At 44.6% G+C, this 21930-nt stretch overlaps 1 protein-coding gene across 1 annotated transcript in view; it reads left to right on the forward strand.

Moving 5' to 3' along the window:
- The window catches only part of LOC143037757 (uncharacterized), a 766745-nt gene that overhangs the window by 460447 nt on the left and 284368 nt on the right, over positions 1-21930 (forward strand). The window contains exon 12 of the mRNA XM_076206310.1: positions 10625-11101. Within this exon, the coding sequence (XP_076062425.1) occupies positions 10625-11101 (477 nt within the window). The remainder of the gene's footprint in view (positions 1-10624; positions 11102-21930) is intronic.

Genomic DNA, 21930 nt, shown 5'->3' on the forward strand with positions numbered 1-21930 from the left:
GGTTACTGTTGGTAATTGGAGAGAAGTGCGGACTCAAACCAGCACCCTTCCGATTGCGCCATAAGTTTATCAAAAGATCATTAACAGTTAACTATGAAGTGGTTTGATTCAAAAACTCATTTGAAACAGAGTTAAAAAATTCCAGATGTTTTCTATAGATCCAGCATACAGTGTTGACATATAGTAGACCAGTAGCCGACACCACAACCAGAACCAGACACCGTTACCATTGCCAGCTGTGTGACAAATCAGCTGCAATGCAAGTGTTGGCACGAGAACAAAGTGTGGGCGTAAGACCTAGACACCGTGGAGTAATAGTAAGAGATCGGAGGGTTGGTTTTCACAAGTGGAGGAGGACCTTGGTAGCACTTGATACCCGAAAGTGTGTGCAGGTGTGGCCGAAGTCGCTGCCCCAGGGGAGGAAGAGTTACTGGGGTGGGTTGGGGCGGGGGTGAAGGTGCCGGAGTTTTCAGGTTCGGCCTTATAAGGACACAGACCGACACCTCCTGCCGGGCTATGCCGGCGTTCATGGAAGCCTTAACTCGTTCTTTTTCTTCGTCGTCTTCGTGTTCTTCTTCTTTTTCTTCTTCGTCTTCTTCTCATTCTTCTTCTTCTTCTTCTTCTCATTCTTCTTCTTCTTCGTGTTTTCTCCTCCTCCTCCTTCTTCTTCTTTTTCTTCTTCTTCTAGACGTGCCTTCTGTTCGCAGGTTTGTACCATTGGGAACATTGACGTGTTAAGTGATGTATGGCATATGGGAGCTTCTGATCCTTCGACGGAAACTGACGAAGTGACGTATGGTGTTCCTCCAAGCCTCATTTTCTGCAAGACTTGGCTGGAGTGGGACTCGGTTGAAGGCCCAGTTGAAGGATGAGGAGGAAGTAAGGTTCGCCACACACGCGGCCTTGCCACGTCACGAGAGGGGTGAAGGGTGGGGTTGGAGGACCAGAAGTAGGACTTGGAATGTAAAGGTCGAGTGTCTATGATATTTCCTCGTCAAAAGGAAAATAGAGTTGACATCATGAGCCAAAAGTGCTTTTTTTGGGGTGGGGGTGGGGGGTTGTATGTTATCCTTGTTAGATAAGTAATTTACTACATCTATTGGTCTATCACGTGTCACCACTACCAACAGTGTCAATGTCGCTATAAACCAGAACCACCAACATCACAACCACAGTTACCACCAGCACCAACAGCTATCAACAAAACTAACGTCATGACCACCAGTATCACCACCACCAGACATCACCACCTTATCTCAAACATGCACTCAGCTCTTTGGTAACGATATGCTTACCCACAGTCTTACGATCGTGTTTACAAAACGATTTGTTCATAAACTTAAGAGGTATACACTATACAGATTATCAACCTTATGCTTAGAGGAAATGCGGACCGAAGTTGCTTGTTCCGCCGATTGGTCTCGAGGCCCCGAAATTTCGTTTAAGTATAGGGGCCATGCCCTTCCATAACCAATTCCCCACTCAAGAGTACCTTCTTGGAGGAGAGCATTTCGAAGTCAGTCACGACTTCGATTTATCCATTTAACTCTTGAGTGAGGGAGGTTCCTTAGCAGAGTAAAATCGCTTTGCGGCAGCCAGTATGATAGTATGAGTCACTGAGGGTGATGTCGTGAAGCTACTGTTAGACTTTGTGTGTGTGTGTGTGTGTCTTTGAAAGTAACTAAATACAACAAACATATTGATAGATTAAATAGATTCGGTCATAATAACCAGAACAAAGTAAAAATCGGTTACGTCTCCCATGTATTTATTTCATTCTCTCTCTCTCTCTCTCTCTCTCTCTCTCTCTCTCTCTCTCTCTCTCTCTCTCTCTCTCTCTCTCTCTCTCCAGAGATAGTTATATAATAGTCTGGCTTCGTTGAGCTGTTCATTCCTTCTTTCACGTGAATCGAAAAAATTGATATATACACCAGAATAAATTAGATAAAGTATTACATCATGTTGAAGACGTTGAGGTCTCGTAGTCAAGAACCATCGAACTGGCGACCGGGAACTCGAAGAGACTTCGAGGGCGAAGTGAGTGCCGGGTGCCACCAGGTGGCCGCCGGCACTGGGTGGTCAAGAGTCTCCAGAATCTAGAACAGTCCCTCCCTCTTCCTCTACACTTCCTCTTCCACCTCTACCTCCACCTCTTCGCCTTCTGATACCCCACCACTCCTCGAACTCCTTCCATGAATCTGTGTATTCAGTTTGTGTGTGTGTGTGTTATTATGAACAGGAAGTATATACCGCACAGATAAGCATTGCTTCTGTTTATAGAACCCGTTCGGTAGAAACACTATCTTTTTATATGTTATTCTGGTTTCTGGAGGACGATTTTACTTTTCAAAGGGAAGTTCTTTCCCCGCCCCCGTCTCTATTACCTAAAGGGCTTATCATGATGCAGCATTGTTGGCTGGAATCTGGACACGCCTCTGCAAGCAGAAGTCGGGTCGGCAGCAGCGACGCCACGACATCGACCCTTCCAGGCCTCTCGAGAGCACAACATGACGTCATCGCCACATCGGCATGGCCTACTCTTGTTCACCAGAAGCTCTTCCTTCTCTGCTGCTGCTGCTGCTGCTTCTTCTTCTTCTTCTTCTTCTTCTTCTTCTTCTTCTTCTTCTTCTTCTTCTTCTTCTTCTTCTTCTTCTTCTTCTTCTTCTTCTTCTTCTTCTTCTTCTTCTTCTTCTTCTTCTTCTTCTTCTTCTTCTTCTTCTTCTTCTTCTTCTTCTTCTTCTTCTTCTTCTTCTTCTTCTTCTTCTTCTTCTTCTTCTTCTTCTTCTTCTTCTTCTTCTTCTCCTCCTCCTCCTCCGCCTCCTCCTCCGCCTCCTCCTCCTCCTCCTCCTCCTCCTCCTCCTCCTCCTCCGTTGCGTGTCCTTTACCTCTGCATTTGTAGATTCTGCGAGTACGTCAAAGTGAGAATCGTTCCTGAAGAACTAGGTTCTCTGTCAGGGAAAACTCGAGAATGCCAAAAGCTCGGAAAGAGTTGATTGAACCTTGATAGTTATTTTCACTCTACTCTTTCCTCACTTAGGTCCGTCGTAACTGCCCTTCCTCAGTCATTCACTCATTCACCAGTGCTTAACCACAACCGGTCACTCGTATCATTCAGTCCAGCCCTTCGTTTGTGTTCTTGGGCTTCCTCACATTTTTTCCTTTCTCATTTGTTTTCCTGCCTCACTCTTCCTAACCTCTTTTGATTCAACATTGTTTACTTAACATTCATAGTTTCTCTCTCTCTCTCTCTCTCTCTCTCTCTCTCTCTCTCTCTCTCTCTCTCTCTCTCTCTCTCTCTCTCTCTCTCTCTCCCTCTCTCTCTCCTTCTCCCTCCCTCCCCCCGTCTTTCCATTCCTCCTCGTATGTGTTATGCAGTCAATATTACAAGGTCTTTGGTGACAACCCGGGTAATGTCATTCGGCATTCATTATGGATGGGGATTGGTACTGAGAGACGAATGGCCTGTATAGGGCTTATAGGGGGATATTATGGGGCTTGGCTCCCCACGAGACTGATGACCATCTGCCCGTTGAAGCCTTTGTGGACTGTGAATCCTGCCTGTGTGGAGAAGACGGAAGAGGAGTTGTGAAGCTATAATCTTTTAAGCAATAACCAGCGCTTGTACCCTTGGCGATGTGGTAAAGGAGATATTTAAGGATGCTAAGCAGAGCGGAGGGGTGACAGAGATATGAATATTATTTATTTCATTTATTTATTTTTGTGGAGATTAGTCTTCAATCATGAAAAGAAAGGCCGTTCGTAAGGATGTCACTAAAGGCTAAAAAATACCGACTATGTTAAACTTATGCCATGAACACCCCATACGGGGAAGGAGAGGTGGGGTGTTCAGATTGTTCATTACTGTTGCTCAATGTACGTTACGAATTGCGACAGATGTCAAACAGTTGTGACAGATGTCAGGCAGTTGGCTGTAGGAACGATGAGGAGATCGTTGTGCGGTGCACATGAATGAGAGAAGAAGATTGTGGCTGAATGTGAGGTTCCGTGACTTGTTTTTGGTGTATGAATATATTTATTGCTCTTGAGACCAGGATCGAGCTCGGGCCTCTTGTATTACGAAGCGCTTCTCTTACCAACTTGACCACAAGTGGATTCCAGTCTCATTGAATGTATGGATTACATGAGCTTGATTTTGATGTCAACAGACGGTAATCATACATACCTCATCACTGACTAGGAAAAAATGTACATATGTTGGTATATCGCTGTCCAATTTGAGGACATCTTTGTTAACTTGTGGACTGCCTGGAGGAGAGGGGTGGGGTTCCCCCAAGGTTGATTCGAATCGTCTGGAGAGAAACAAGAGTATAGTGAAAGGGTTGATTCGGGTTTGTTAGCGGGAGGTCAGTTTCTGAACGAAATCACCGGACTTCAACATTGCCCAAAGGTGCCTTTGTGTCCACTGCAGGATTAACAGTCTATCCTCAGGGAGACGATATAGCTTCAGTACCTCACCACTGGGGCTTGGTACATTTGTATGAATGGTGCACATGACATTTGTAGTGTGGTTAGAAAAAGGCCAACAGGCACGGCAGGTTTTAAGTAGATGTCATGAGTGGTTAATGTTGTATTCATTTTCCCCGCTGCGGTCTGCTGTTGAAGGACGAAGACATTTCCTGGAAAATGGTGATGAAAACCCAAACGGATGGAGCAGCTCGTTCGACGGTCATCTCCGGTTGACTGCTGTGGCGTAACGGTGACGGTGGTGCTGGTGGTGTTGCTAGTAACTGTGACGGTGGTGGTTAGTTACGTTGCTGGTGATCTTGGCCCAGTTACTTTTTAGTTGTAGTGCTGGTCTTCAACTCATGCATCACTGCGACGTAATGACGTCATGGAGTAGTACACCACCGCTTCTTTCTGTATGGACTATCTCACGCCGATGACGTCATGGGGTCTGGACCGAGAGAGGCTTCGTTCGAAAGTCACTGTATTGAGAATGGGAAGGGGGCGAAACATTTTGCATTGAGATTGTTGGTATTGATGTATACACAATGCAGTATATGTGAGCTTGGTCTGTCAAGCCATTTGGAGTCCATTGTTGAACAAAGACCTCAACAAATCTCTTCACGACTGCACCAACCTCTGCTGTGTCACTCTTGCAAAAATATATAGATTAGATCCCTAATAAAATGTGATATATATATATATATATATATATATATATATATATATATATATATATATATATATATATATATATATATGAGATAGGTGGAAGAAGAATTCGCGGGTTTAGATCTGAGCTCCGAGTTTATTCCTGACCGGTTTCGTTTTACGCTTCTTCAGAGGAGTGTGACTTTGGAGCGAAGCTGGCGGTATACATTGACCAAACCCATGTTCCGTCCATGGAGGCAGGATCCGCGGCTGGTTTGGGCATTCAGTAAATTAATTACAATTCCATTTCTAAAATACAATTAATTATGAGAGACAGTTCAGGTCAGGAATAAACTCAGAATTCAGATCTTGACCCGTGACTTTTTCCATCTTTCTTAACTTGTCACAATATCTCAACATATATGTATATTATGCCATGGGTCAGATTTCTGTGTCCTCGATAGTACGTCACGAATGTGCGTCACGTGGTGTAACGGAGAACGTTTGGACGGAAGTCCCGTTCGGTCGTTCACCGTCACGCTGCGCATGCGATTGGCCGTTCACGTTCAGCCGTTCACTAGTATCCAATCATTTCACCAATTGCTTCCCATCAAATCACGCCCGTTCGTAGCATAATTAATCCGTCACAGACTAGGTTTACTCGTGTGTGTGTGTGTAACCTAGTTCTGTACTAGAACCGAGTCATCTAGAACCAGTAGGTTAGAACAGGCACCTTTAACTCGAACTTACATAACAATCATTAGAGATTTTTTGTAAACCAAATAATTTATGTGGACATAGCGTGAAACAGAGATGGGTGTTCTAGTAGAGGCTGTTAGTACTAGGAGACGCATTTTTAATATTTCATTTCTAGATGTGTTTGCAGAGACGGACTGAATATGTTCCCGGAAAAGTTTTAATCTCTCTCTCTCTCTCTCTCCTCTCTCTCCCTCCCCCTTTCACCCTCTCTCTCCCTCCCTCCTCTCTTTCTTTCTCTCTATCTCTCTCTCTCTCTCTCTCTCTATCTCTCTCTCTCACTCTCTCTCACCACACACACACACACACACACACTTACACACGCTCACTCACGCACGCACACGCATACATACTCTACATACACCTACGCATTTTCCCATTATCTGCATATATATATATATATATATATATATATATATATATATATATATATATATATATATATATATATATATATATATATATATATATATGTTTGTTTTTCTACATGTGCCTCATCTCTCTACACCATACCCTTTTCAGTCACCTCTCATACCCTCCTCCTCCCTCATCCCATCCCTCTCTCCCTCCCTCACTTCTTGAAACACACTCATGCACACACGAACCAACCCCGCCCCGGGCCCGGGGGGGAGGTGAGGATTGCAGCAGTAGTGCCAGGCTTGTTATCTGGGACATCAGGAGGAAGAAGGACGACTATTTAATGTTACTCTGTGTGTCTGGAAGAGGAAGGAAAAAAGACAAAGTGGAAAAAAATAAAGTCGTTTTCTGCATCTTCGCCGTGGATATCGTCTTTTTAAGTTTACGAGTCTCCAGACGGGATTGAAGTTCGCGATATCCCATAAGAAATAAGCTCGTCTTCACTGCTGTTATCGTGACCGTCCATGTTTTAACCGAGTACGTTGCTTGGATGTGACGTGGTCTTCAGACGTGTCGCGTACGTGCTTTCGTGTGTGACATCCTTCGTGATGGCCTGTGATTCTTTACTTTGTTAGTGACAACTCGAAGTGATCTTTGTTGTTGTGGACTGTCGTTTACCAGTGCTTCTATCCTTGTGGACAATCTTGCATTGCTATTGTCCTCGTCTTTGTGGTATGGATTCAATGACTGGTGAACTAGTTCCAGCAGCCGGGCCCTGTGTCTTGCGGCATTGCTCTTTCTGTGACCCGAGCCGTGTGACGGGAGTGAGGGATGACTCTTTTTCATCCCTGAAGATATAACATAGGAGGGACAGGGAATGGGGTTTTGGATGGTTGTGGGGTGGTGCAGAATGGGTGTATACTTTTTTTTCTTTCGTTGCTGGCCTGGCACCCGCCCGAATACTTTAACTCGCCAACCCCTTTATTAGGTGGAAAATGCATATTGGTATGTGTATGCGTTCAGCGAAAAATATTCGCATTTGTTTGCTCTCAAAGTTATAACGTGTGAATGTCTATACTGCCGTGTTTACATGACAATACTTTGCACGCGCAGATACAGTCGCTTGTTTCCATCGGCCAGACTGTGTGTGTGTGTGTGTGTGTGTGTGTGTGTGTGTGTGTGTGTGTGTGGTTAAGTGTATTCTGTAATCGTATGTTCTAGGACAATTCTGTTTATATTCTGTGTATGTTGTGCATACCTCTTCCATGGCCTTTTTGTGTAGTGTTCTTTCTACTGTTCCGGCGGTACTCATGTCCGCAAGCGTGTCCAGTCCGATCTGTATGTTCTTTCCGGAAAGTTTCCGCTACCGCGATCACTGTCCGGGCCGTTTCCGGGTTCGTGCTTGTCTCTAAGAAAAATACCGATCACTTCCAACATCAGTTCCCCCCTCCGCTCTCCTGTCCTTCATAGATTTTTCCTTTACTATCTGTGCGAGTCCACCCCTTCGGCGTTGGAACCCATGTAGTGATGATAATGATAATTCTTTGATGAATTATACTTCGTTGCTGCCTCCTCCAGTAGAGCCAGCCACCGCAGATGTTTTTGCTCTCTTCGACTTTTTTCCTGCCTTTCCTGTCTTCTTTTTCTGTTGTGCTTCCGTGCTGTGTTTTTTTTTTTTTTTTTTTTTTTTTTTCTCTTTCTACGGGTCGTCGTCTCTCTCTCTCTCTCTCTCTCTCTCTCTCTCTCTCTCTCTCTCTCTCTCTCTCTCTCTCTCTCTCTCTCTCTCTCTCTCTTTTTTTTTCCGGTAATCCTTCCAGCATTAACCTTATCCTGCCTTAACTTGCACTCTGTTCTTCCTCCCTGATATGTTTCTTTTTCGACGGGTCTTCATCTCTAATTTAGTACCATGTTTCTTTTCTTTTAACCCTCTCCTGTCTCTCTCTCTCTCTCTCTCTCTCCCTCTCTCTCTCTCTCTCTCTCTCTCCCTCTCTCTCTCTCTCTGTATATATATATATATATATATATATATATATATATATATATATATATATATGTGTGTGTATGTGTGTGCGTGCGTGCATGTGTGTGTGTGTATGTCTTGGTAGCCAGTAATCCTTTCAACCTTGACCTAAGTCCTTTGCCACACCCCGGACGAAGGTGCTCTTCTAATGTTAACCTGACGCGATGAAAATCGATTTCATCTCGTGAGAATAATTGGTTTAGTTTAACCACCCACCGGAGATGATTAGGTTCACGGTCCGTGAAAAGTTCATGAACCACTTCATTGCCGTAGGTCACACATAGTTGATTGAAATAGACTGGTGACAGGTAGAGTGAATGGAAAAGTGCCGTCCGGTGCGGGACGGGTTAACAGAGTCAGGGTCATATAGTGTATACCCGAAAGGCCTTTTTCCCCTGCTTATAATGGGGTTGGCTGAGTCAACCCACATCCACCCCATACCCACACCCATCAAGAAATGTAGTCACTGCCCCTCCCTTCTTCACACCTCGTGGATACCCCGTGTTCCGCCACATTGGTCGGGCCAGAGGCAAGGGGCCATAGTAAAATAGAATAGTCTGTCAGCAGCAAGGCTTAAAGGTACACTCGGGATAAGGAGTTAATCTTGATGTGGTTTATAAAGTGGAACTAACTCTGGATGGGGGAAATGCAATCTTAGTCATTGTGTGTTCTATAGAACAGATTGCTGTGCTGTGTGGCCTTGTGCTGCGGCGCCCAGCTGCCGTAGTGTTTGACTGCGGCTCGTGATGAGTAGCTGGGTCACGACCGCACGTGCGGCCTCGTCGCCTTGCCGCAGCTTCGCCGCAAGCGGAATCATATAATGGCTTTGCAGTCTGATGATTTGTGGCTCGCTGATGGGTGCTGTTTGATATAATCGCGTAAAGATCTGAAGTTGTTAACATTTCTTGGGTTTTTGGTACTCCGTATTCCTCTTTGCGGTTGTTGCTTCCTGACACCTTTGTTATCCATCACCACTATTACGACCGCCATCACCACTCCATCATTACCATCACAACCTTCACCGCCACCATTATGTTAATCACCACAATTCATCACTACCACCATTTCCGCCGCTAGAATCCTTACCACTCGTGAGTGCCGTTACTGTCCCCATTGTGCAAAGAAATTGTGTGTGTGTGTGTGTGTGTGTGTGTGTGTGTGTGTATGTATGGATATGTGTGTTTGTAAGGTGACAACGTTGTTCATAGACGGGGGATATTTATGAGCTCCGAGCTCTTATCCGGGAGGGTAATAGATCACGAGCCCAATAGAATAGGAACAAGTTCGACAATAACATCTCCCTCGGTATTAGCGACGCGTGTGACCTAGTTCGACCTGGATCTTGTGTCAACAGCTCCTGTTGTCCAGCTCGGTGAGGGAGAGAGAGACAGACGACCTAACGTGTCCCGCGCTGGTAGGATATCTTCACGTAACAATATATTGACTCTCGTTACTCCAGGGGGGAGGTCCCCCCCTTGTCTGAATAAAATCTCCAGGCGGCAGCCAGAACAAATGCACAAGTCGTTAATTATTTTGTTTCTGAAAACTCTTGTGACTTAGTACTATTGCTACAAAAGGTTTTATTCGGTCACTGCCCAAGAATCCGTACCCGTGTTTGTTTTCACACGCTGAGTTGAGGTAAGCCTGAAAAACAAGGTCAAGTTACTTGTTAACTGTGCTTGTGTAGGACCAGATGTTTTCATATTACGATTCTATTTTTCAATTCAAATAATTATTATTCATTTCATGGATTCCCTTTGCGCGCGCGCGCACACACACACACACACACACACACACACACACACACACACACGCACACACAGACACACAGACACACACACGCACGCACGCACACACCGTAATCAATATTTGACGGCGGACTATGTTCTTGACCTTGGCTCCCTGCCTCGATGTGTTAGTATGCCGGTTGAAATTTGTACTGGCTTGGTGGGGCTTTGTAGACCTATTGTGTGATCTAAATGTAATAAAATAGCCTGTTGACACTTGGAAGGTCTAAAGTCAATCGAACTTATACTCCCATGGTTTGGAAACTGGATGACCTCCCCCACCGTAAGCTCTCACCCATTTCCATACTCCAGGTTTATCCTCGCCCACCCCCTCCCACCTCCCAACTCTCCCACTCCGTCCCCCTCCCCTCTCCCGCCACCCTTCGTCCCAGGAATTAGGCATAAGCGGTGTTAGGTGTCAACGGTCCGGTTAGCAGGTGTTTCGCTGTTTGTAAGAGGTGTTACCGGGAGGTATACTTCGCCCTGTAGGTTGTTTCCTTGTGTTCAGTAACAATACTCCGGTATTTGTGAGTGTCAGTGCCGGTATTCAGCCTCCAGTTAATGTTTGTTTTCTTTTTTATCCTTTCAGATTCTGCTTAAGGACATCGAAGCTCACGGCCCCGTACTCAAAAGTGTCTTGCGGCAGTACGAACGCGTGGCACAGGAGAACGCCGCAGCAGCCGCAGCCGCCGCCGCAGCCGCCTCAACCGCAGCCACCACCAACGGCAAACCAGCTGGCGACAAAGCTGCGGCCCAAGATCCCTCGTCAGCCTCCTCCTCCACCTCCTCCTCCTCCAGTACTGTCATCCCCGAGGCTGACACCACCACCTCCTCTTCCTCCACCTCTTCCGCCACCTCCTCCCATCCCAAACCAACCCCTAAGTCCACGGCAGGTGCTAAGAACCCGAAGGTTGCAGACTCCACCTCCATTAACAACGTCGTCAAGGGCAAAGCCCCACAGGCTATTCCTCGAAAGGCGAGGTCCCTCGAGAAGCGCTGGCACCAGATCTATCTTCGATCTTTGGAGTGGCACTACTACTTAGAAGGGGTCATCGCAAATTTTAAGGTAAGTGGAGAATCCTCAACTCGAATGGTGCCAAGATGTCTGGAAAATGTGAATACTATATATATATATATATATATATATATATATATATATATACATATACATATATATATATATATATATATATATATATGCAATAAAAACACTAGAAATGTGTATTCCATAGATACAGGTTAACCTCTAATGCACAGAAACGACCGAAGCAGAGCGCTTTCGTGTATTACATCCATTACAGATGTAATACACACAGCGCTCTGCTCCAGTCGTTTCTTTTCATTAGTGATTTCCTTGCATATATGTATATGTGTGTGTGTGTGTGCGTGCGCGCGCGCGCGATCCATACTAGTAATGTTTTGATTTCTTTTCTTCACTTCATCTGTGTAATGGAATGCTACTCGTGTGTTCATCAACAGTATACAAGTCTTTCCTGCGATCTTCTTGATATGTTTTTTCTGAAGACAAATCTTTCATTACCGGTGCTTATAGGGAAGGGAGGGGAGGGAAGAAAAGACAGGTGGACACACACACACACACACACACACACACACACACACACACACACACACACACACGCACACACACACACACACACACACACACACACACACACACACACACACACACACACACACACACACACCACGTACACACACGCACACACACACACATACACACACGGAGAGAGTGGGAGTGTGAGGTTAGATTTTTAGAAGCCGTGGTAGATACGCACGATAGAGCGTTGAAGCTATAAATTCCGGCAGGACAAATAGTCTTTTGCGGTGATTTCTTCAAGGACGTCCCATTTGGAGGAAGAGGCAAATATTCCCATTATTCGGCTGTCACAGCCCCTATTTTAATACATTCATTCATTTTATCCCCAGTGTCACATCAGATCACACTTAGGTGCAGAACGTGTATCTCTTGGTTTGCTTCCTAAGTTTTGTGCCAGTTCTCATAGTCGCGGGTTCGAGTCCTGTACTCTTCTCCGATTGCCAGCCCCACTCCCCTACACAGTTCCTAAAGCACATAATACGGCCGCAACAACTCAGCTCCACATGGTGTTTGCTCCTTACCATCATTTTCTCTCGGCTTCAGTTTTGTTTTTTATTAATTCATTTGATTATATATATTTTATATTATTTTATAGGAAAGACGAAAAGTGTAAGATCAGAACGTACTAAAGTCTGGAAATATATAATTTATTTTTGCAAAACGGTACTAATGATAATAATAATTACAATAACAATGATGAGAATAATGATAGTAATAATGATAATAGTGAGAATGATTATAGGGATAATAAAAAAACTATAATAATAACAGTGATGATAATATAGTAATAAATGGAAAAGTGTGTGTTTGTGTCATAGTACGCTTTTAGTAACCTCAGGTTGAAAGTTGAAATAGTACAGAGGTTAAGGTGGAGTGGAGTGGAGTGATGGAGAATCTGGGATGCTGGGGAAGGTGGAGGGAGGGGATGATTAGGGTCTGCGGACTGGAGAAGAAACCTCAGAACTCGGTTAATGACTTTCCTCGTCTTTCAAATTATCTGAGGCTTCCGCGGAGTTGCCGAAACCTTGTTACTCCTGAGTCATCATTACGCACGGCGATGCTCATTATTGCCACGTTACTCTTGCAAACTTTGCCTGACTCTTCTATTCACCTCGTCTCTGGCATCCTGATAGGCTTAGTATCCCTGGTAGCCAAGGTTGCTCCCTTCTTGTCTTTTCCTCTTGTCCTCTTCATTAATTTCCTCATTATTATATCTGTCCTAGACACTCACTCTCTCTCTCTCTCTCTCTCTCTCTCTCTCTCTCTCTCTCTCTCTCTCTCTCTCTCTCTCTCTCTGTGTGTGTGTGTGTGTGTGTGTTTGTTTGTTTGTGTGTACAGTATGTGTGCCTCCCATTTTTCTTCTGCTACTACTATCACCATCCCAGACATCTATTGTAATTGGGGGTGGGAGGCTGCACACTTCGGACAAACAGAAATTTCCATCTGTATTGATGCAATGGAGTTCAACCTTCTCGTTGTTGCCATGACAACAAGGAAGGGCTTCTTCGGGGTCGTGAGATTCCAGTTGCCCGAAGGAGAGGAACTACTCTATCTTCAAGGGTGCCATGGAGGGGATGAGGCATTGTTAGCTGCAGGGACGTAGTGGAGGGTGAGGGAAGTTATTGTTTAATAGAAATGATTGGTTTCTCCCCGTCCTCGTTCTCGTTCTCTCTCTCTCTCTCTCTCTCTCTCTCTCTCTCTCTCTCTCTCTCTCTCTCTCTCTCTCTCTCTCTCTCTCTCTCTCTCTCTCTCTCTCTCTCTCACACACACACGCACACACGTATATATTCCTTTACTTGTATATTAATGTTGGATTTGTTCTGAATGTAGATGCCATCCAGGTATAGTAGTCGGCGAGGATTTAAATTCTGCGCGTTGTACGTATAGAATACAATCGGTAAAATTATTAAAAGTTAATCCTGTTTAGCCTTCAACCTCTACAAGAAAATATATTACCTGGGTACACGGATATATATGTATGTGTATATATATATATATATATATATATATATATATGTATGTATGTATGTATAATATTTTTGCCCAGTTGTGGTGGCTACATTCACTAGCTAGATGAAGCTGTGTATATAAGGCATTTGTTTGAAAAAATAAATAATACGCGTGAAAGTCTTCCTATCGCAGCCACCACCGCCTACGGCAGCACCGTCGTGGTTTTTTTTTTTTTTTTTTTTTTTTGAGGGGGGGGGCAACTACCTAAATTCAACGAATGGTTTGTATCACCTCGTGTGTTTGCGTGAGTGCGTGTCTCAAGATTTCCTTCCTTGAAGGGTTTGACCCTAGGTCCTGGATAACTGCAACGGGTTCTCCATCCGGGGTCCTTAATGAATAAATAATTAGATTAATATCTAAATAAAATAAGGTAAATTTAGATAAATGGACAAAGATAAGGTTTGGTTAGGTAAAGCTAGATTAGATTGATTAGATAAGAAAGTTGTCAGGGTAGGTTAGATTGGATGAGATAAGATAAGGTTAATACATTAGCTCCAAAGTTCGGGAAAAGGACCCGCTGTGTATTACCACGAGTTTCGACACACACACACAGACACACACACACAGACACACACACACACACACACACACACACACACACACACACACACACACATATATATATATATATATATATATATATATATATATATATGTACGTACGTACGTAGTTCCTGGTGGTTCACAGGTATTTTTTGGCGTCCCCCAGCTGAACGAGATCACTCGAGAGTTAGCTTTGCAAGAAGAAACTGGTGTAGGTGTCACCCAGCACCGTATGTAGCTGTTTTTGTAGCGCTCAGCCTCGGTTGCCTCGTGCTCACGTTGTCACCCTACGTGCAACGTTATTGCAAGTCTGCATCTTGCAACGTCATAGGCAACTGTTGTAGGGCATGTCTTTGCGACTGGAGTTATTTCCTCATGTTTCAACTTTCTCGTTGTTTTTTTCCAATTCACATTTTCACATTTCACCCTCTGGTCGTTGGTTTACTATTTGTTTGTGTGTGTGTGTGTGTTGTCTGGACAAGGAATCAGGCGATTCTGATTGGATACACTCATATATACAGTTGTCAAGGTGGGTTCTTCGAGGCTTTGTTTGTATGTCTTGGTTTTACAAGTGTTTTATTAAATCACGTGTGCGTGAAAGAATGTAGCCTATCATAATCTTGGCAAAAAAGTTCATACGTGACGAGTTAATTTGATTATATTTGTAATAATTTTTTATTCTTTGTTATTTTATTTATTTTCATTTATTTTACTTTGTATATTGCTTATTGATGTTTTATTTGTTTTTCATTATTTCGTTATCATTTTTATTTGTATTTATTCTTTATTCAATCATTCATTATTATTTATTATTATTATTATTATTATTATTATTATTATTTCTGCTCTATACGAAGATTGCACAAGACAAACTTGTAACGAGGAAGTTACTGTATGTTCCAATCGGGGCTTCTCAGTGGAGAAAGTAATTAAAGAAAGGATACTGGGGGAGGAGATAATACCCTGTTTTGAGGAGCCATCACGAACGTCATGGAAGCATCGAGGTTCACTCGTGCTGGATGCCCTCTTGAAGGGATTAGAGCGAGTGTTGGCGAGGCTGGTGAAGGAGGTGGCGGGAGTGCGGGGTGGCCCAAGCTCACCTCTGGGGTCAACAACTGTTATTTCAGGCCTTTTTTTCTTCTTCTTCTTCTTCTTCTTCTTCTTCTTCTTCTTCTTCTTCTTCTTCTTCTTCTTCTTCTTCTTCTTCTTCTTCTTCTTCTTCTTCTTCTTCTTCTTCTTCTTCTTCTTCTTCTTCTTCTTCTTCTTCTTCTTCTTCTTCTTCTTCTTTCTCTTCTTCTTCTTCTTCTTCTTCTTCTTCTTCTTCTTCTTCTTCTTCTTCTTCTTCTTCTTCTTCTTCTTCTTCTTCTTCTTCTTCTTCTTCTTCTTCTTCTTCTTCTACACCACCACCACCACTATGGATATAATCGACTCCGCCGTCATCAGTTTCAACCACAGCATCACTTTCAATATGTCAATTCACGCCACCGTCTACAGCAACACCACCACCTCTACATACACCTAGAGCCAATATGATGATTACGCACCACTACCTCTGCCATGACCACTAGCCTCACAAGTCCTCTATCGGAAAGAGTGGGAGGTAGATATATGAATTACGTGAAATAGGGAGAGACAGGTGAGTATAGGCAACAGGAGTGGGAGAGGGTGTAGTAGGGTGTTCCTACTACATGATACAGATATTCGTCCGTGAGAGAAGGATTAGAGGAATTCAGATTCTCTCGAGACTTGTTTATTGGAAACACAACGCAGCTCTAGGTGAATCAGACTGCTGACTTAGCAGTGAAACTCAAAAAAGGGCATATGTTACATTTAGAAGAATAGTGCACAAATTAGTTTACAAAATACAATTGTTACTATACAGAATATTAGTATATACACTCGTACATATTTACATATTGCTATTGGAAACATATAACTGCTATTAAATATATAGTTAGGAAATTATATATGCTGCGCGTAAACTAAAGACAACGATTTCTTGAAGGTGTGACGTTGCTACAAGGGAAGGGGAGGGGGAGCAAAGGTGGCACGAGAATCTTGTCTGTGTTTGGTGTACTATTGACCTCCTTCGATACCCAAGGGACGTTGGAGAAGTGACTTGGCATGCCAGCTGCTAAAATGAAATAAGACATAATAAGATGCCACGTGGTACAGATGGATTCGATTGGTCCAGTCACCCAGTGAAGTGTTGCGTCCAGCTTTTTCAGTCTTGCGAGTCTTAGGTCTGGTGAACCTTCTGTCTTTTAACTCCCACTCTTCTCATCCGTCCTCCCCTCTCCACTTCCCCTCTTTCCCCCTCTTCCTCCACTTTTCTTACCCCTAATTTCTTCCCCCCTTCTCTCCTCCCTCTTCTCATTTGTACCCACCCTTTCTTTTCCCCATCTCCTTTTCACTCCTTTCTTCCACCCTCCTCTTTCTTCCCTTTTCTTTATCTTCCTCTTTTTTCTTTCCTTGCCTCCTTCCATCCTCTCTCTTTTCCCTTCTCTTACCTCTCTCATCTTCCCTCTCTTCTTCCCTCTTCCTCTCTCACCTCTACCCCCATTCCTCTTCACTACATTCCTCCCTAGCTTCTCCTCCTTACCCCTGTCCTCTTCCCCCCCTCTCTTCATCACCCCTCTCCTCATCGTCACTCCTCGCTCAATAATCTTGACACAGTTTCCTCTTGTGTTGCATTTGACATTTAGCCCCCCTCCACCTCCCCACCTCCCCCTTCTGCAGCCTGTTTGCCAACAAAACCTCTTTGATCGTGTCGCCGACAAGTGGTGGACGCTCTGAGCCTGATGTGACCAATTATGAAGTTTCACTGTTGTTCATATCGCGATACATTGCAGAGGGAACCTATTATATTAATATATATATATATATATATATATATATATGTTGGTACATTGTGACAAGTTGATGAAGGTGGAAAAAGAAGTCACGGGTCTAGTTCCGAGTTACTGAGTTTATTCCTGACCGGTTTCGCTCTATGCTTCTTCTGAAGAAGCATAGAGCGAAACCGGTCAGGAATAAACTCAGTAACTCGGAACTAGACCCGTGACTTCTTTTTCCACCTTCATCAACATATATATATATATATAAATGTACATATATATATATATATATATGTGTGTGTGTGTGTGTGTGTGTTGATTTCGTCTCTCGGCTGACAATTTGTCTGACTTATGATGGAGAAGTTTGAAGGAGTGGCGTGGCAGAGGTTTGCGCAGTCGGTATTCTGTAAATACCAGACAGTAGTAGGCACCGCCTTTCATATACTAACCTAACCGAAGGCCTCGGGAAACTCTAAACGACGGCGATTTTGGCGGATAGCGTCATCTTAGATCCCAGTCGAACAACATTGAATTAGAATTCCAGGCGTTTACCTCTCGGTGACAAGAAACGGACGGGTCCAGGTACCTGGAAGACTTTCACTTTCTAGGCGTCTGGAAGATGGATAGAAGCAGACTTAGAGCGGAGCAAGTCTCGGCCAAAAGGACATTACGCTTCCACCATCTGGAAATGAGTCCTGGAAAGACCAATTCTTTTATTATCATCATTACCTTGTAGTATATCACTAACAACCCCTCTCTGAACCATATACTGTTCAGAGTCCGTAGTGATGTAGTGAGTGACCTCGTTTGACGTTACATGTGACGTCATGGAGATATGACGTCACTCGTAATACATATGACATCACAAAGTGCCAGATAATAAGTTGTAGGGTGTTGCATGCCAGGAGCACACTCGTTGGTTGCTGCCGACGGAGGGGGAGGAGGAGGAAGAGGAGGACGCCTCGCATCTTCCGGTAAGCTGAGATGCAGTGTCAGGGGCGACGTAATCCGGGAGGAAGGGATGGGAGGGGAGTGGGAGTGGGAATCCTTCCTTCCTCCTTCCCTTCTTCCTCCACCTCCTCCTCATATTCTCCTCCTCCTACTCCTACTCCTGGTAGTGGTAGAATTTAGTTTTTCTTTACTATAGAAATTCTTGCTGGCCCGTTTCTTCACTGTATATTAATGTAGTTAACACAAAGGGCCTCAAGTAAGAGCCAGTAGTCCTGCTGTTGTTTGTTCTTCCTTTGTGTTCCTTTTGTGTTCCTATTCCACCTCCCCAGCTCCTATTGTTCCAAGTACTGGGGGTGGTGATCCTCCTCCTCCTCCTCCTCCCTGAGAATGAAGAGGGAAGAGGATAGTGGTACTATAAGGATGTCATTCGAAGATGCCTCCTCCAGGACGTAAGGTGGGGGAGGGGACTGTGATACCCCGTTAGCCGTGTAATGTATCTCGTTATTTTCGCTCCTGAGTCTTAGGAAGTCTAACTGAGGCCGGACGATTCTTTTCAGTCGAGGGCTGGTTTTGGACCTGAGCTAGGTCTTCTCACCCCCCCCCCTCTTCATTTATATGTTTTCAACTTCCCTCTGCACCTCACTCCTATCCTCGCTTCTCCTCCCTTTCCCTCCCCTCTCTTCTCCTCTCCCCTCCCCTCCCCTCCTTTCCCTTCCCCTCATTTCCCTTCCCCTCCCCTCCTTTCCCTTCCCCTCCCCTCCTTTCCCTTCCCTTCCCCACCTTTAACACTCGTACCTCTGACCCCCCTTCACCCTCCCCCTTCTCCCCGTAGCAGCGTAAATACTTAGAATCATTACAAAGTCAGAGACGATTCCTTAAGTACAGCAATGGTTCCATATCGGGAAAGGGGGTGGCTTTCAGCTTCCTGGTGGCTGGAGTAGGGGGCGGCAGCGTCGGCGTCGGCTTTAGGATCACGCTGCTTTGTGCGTACTTAAGGTGAGGGAGAGAGAGGGAGGGAGGGGGAGACGCTTACTTCACCTGTTCCTCCTCTTATACCTCTTCTACCTCCTCCTCCTCCTCCTCCTCCTCCTCCTCCTCCTCCTCCTCCTCCTCCTCCTCCTCCTCCTCCTCCCTACTCTCTTCGCACAGGACTTAGTGAGCTGCCGAAAAACTTTTCTTCATCCTTTGGCCATGGGTCTGCTAAGTCTCACAACAGTGTCTCTGCCCTGGAGTCTCTCCCGTCTCACTTTGGCACCCGCACGTTAGTGTGCCGCGTTCTCTTCCTAGGTCACCCTTATCTTCTCTTTTCTCCACTCTACACACACACACACACACACACACACACACACACACACACACACACACACACACACACACACACACACACACACACAGACACACATCCATCATCCATGCAAAGCATCATGTATTGTTGCATGGATGATACCTTACCCCTCGTCATGCTCATTAAGGAATAAAAAAGAAAACCTTCGTCTTGGTCATGTTGAAACCGTGATTTGCGGGTTGAGCGCTGACACCAGGAGAAAGGGGACAACCGCAAGAGGTTCTCGAGTGCGAAGGGGACCTGGAGGCGGAGTCCCACGTCCTGAACACAAGGTCGAGGGTTGTGTCCTCCTCGAACAGCTTTCTCCTCATCCCGTGTTCGAGAAAATGTTTTGATCATGTTCCCAACCACAAGCACTGGTTGTGTGTGTGTGTGTGTGTGTGTGTAGAGTTGCTAAGATGGGGTGGGTTAGGAATGGGTTCTGGGGTGGGCATAAGGGATGGCTGAAGAATTGGTTGTAGATGAGTGTGGTATGCGTGTACGAGTCGGCCACCCTATTTATAAGGGAGGAAAAGGCTATACGTTTGTTTGTATATATCTGTGTGTAATATATATATATATATATATATATATATATATATATATATATACATATACATATAATATGATGGTTTTATCTTTTGTCAAAGGGGAATAGACATGGCATCTAGCCTATGTGTAGTAACTCCTTTCCTATTTATGCAACAACCACCGCCAACAATAACCTTTAGGTTATGGATATCCAAAACCATAAAATCATATCGCGCACTGGTCCATCAACAAACTGAAAGCAATGCGGTCACCATCCAGCCCTTCTGAATTACCGGATGCTGGATGACCGCATTGCAGGTAACTGTCCATGATGTAACATTTCACCCCATACCATACAGCACATTATGGAAGACTGTGTTGTACGCAGTCACGCACAGCAACAACAGCATACAGTCTACAAGGGATTTCAGAGGGACGGGACTGCTTGACCAGACAGTCTAGGAAACGACAGCAACAACGAAAACAAACCTCACGTGACTGCCCCACTCGAACGAAAAAAGTAACTTGTAATCTGTGTCTGAGAAAATCCAGTCTTGGCCTAAAGACCCCCTTGGCTGCACAGGAGCAAAGCTGCGCAACGGGATTATCCGCGGGAGGGGGACGAAGGGGAGAGGGGGAGAGACCGGAGGGGTCTTCATCCTCGGCAGGGAACAACTTGTGTAACGACACTTCGAAGAAAGTGAGAGAAGGAGAGTGAGGGAGACTGAGCGTGTGTGTATTTACTTAATTGTAATATACAGGAAAAGAATTTTGCTCGTGAGATTCTGCCTCATATTATCTATCATACCTATATTTCAATTATGTGTGTGTGCGCGCGCGAGCGCGCTTTGTGAAAGGAAACAAAATGTACTCATGGACTATATGAGAAATCTGACAAAACAAAGGATCATATGTCGAAGTTTACACAAAGAACAGGAGAGGTTAAGTGCTGAGGATAATATGAAACAATAGAGAGAGCAATCGAAGTAAGATGGTAGACCAGAGTAACACATCAAGGAGTAAAAATGGTCATATGCCTTGAAGATAGAAAAGATGGAGTATAATTTACATGTTTGTGTGTGTGTTAACGCGTGTGTAGGCACGTGTGTTTTTTCTATCACAGACCACTGTGGTTGCGGTCTTCACTAACTCAGCATAGGTGAGGAGGAAGAGTAGGAAGAGGTCAGTATTGCTGAAGGCTGGCGGCTAACAGCCAAAACTCGGTCTGTGCACTGAAAAATAAATATACTTAGATATACAAAATATTTGAAGTTGCATTTGGAAACCTCGGTGATTGGATTTAATACGACATTACCATGTATCGCTGCGGACAGGGAAAACTGACCGAGTGTATTGCCGGTGCATCTGCAGTTGTTGAAATTAAGTTTCCACAGTTTCCAGTTATGATGGGTTAGGTATTATGTCCTAAGAGGATCGGAGTGGCCCAGTGGATAGGGTGAAGATCCGTCGTCGTGCTGCCTCTCTCTTTGTTGTTTTTAGCCTGTCCTCGTTGCATGTAACTCCTTCATTCTTCGAACCCACATCCCTACCCTCACCCTTGCTCTCTCCACCACCCCTTAACTATCACCTTCACCATCACCCTTTAACCTCACCCTCATCTTTTACCCTTTACCCACACACTTACACTTACACTCACACAAGACTCATAGAATACTCCCCTTATCTAAATGTCAAGAACCTCCCGAGTGTTGGCCTACTACAGTCTCCTTTTTATGATACAACCTCAGTCTCAAGAGTTGTCTACGCCAGCCCTCGTTTCCTAATGGCCTCTGGACTGTTACCTATCCTCTTGGGCCTCCTATTAGTTAAGACTGAAAGCCAAAAGTTAGTAGTCACTAAACAAAGTCCTTGCCGACCGCCTCTGGCTTTTAGTGTACCTGTGACTTTAGGAGTTGAAAGTTTCTGGTAGCGGTATTTGTACTCTACAGGTAGAAGAAAAACACACACACACACACACACACACACACACACACACACACACACACACACACACACACACACACACACACACACACACACACACACACACACACACACGTATGCGTATGCGTATTCGCGTG

Source organism: Oratosquilla oratoria, chromosome 23 (assembly GCF_046742065.1).
Source record: "Oratosquilla oratoria isolate Oo_2021 chromosome 23, ASM4674206v1, whole genome shotgun sequence".
Lineage (NCBI taxonomy): Eukaryota > Metazoa > Arthropoda > Malacostraca > Stomatopoda > Squillidae > Oratosquilla > Oratosquilla oratoria.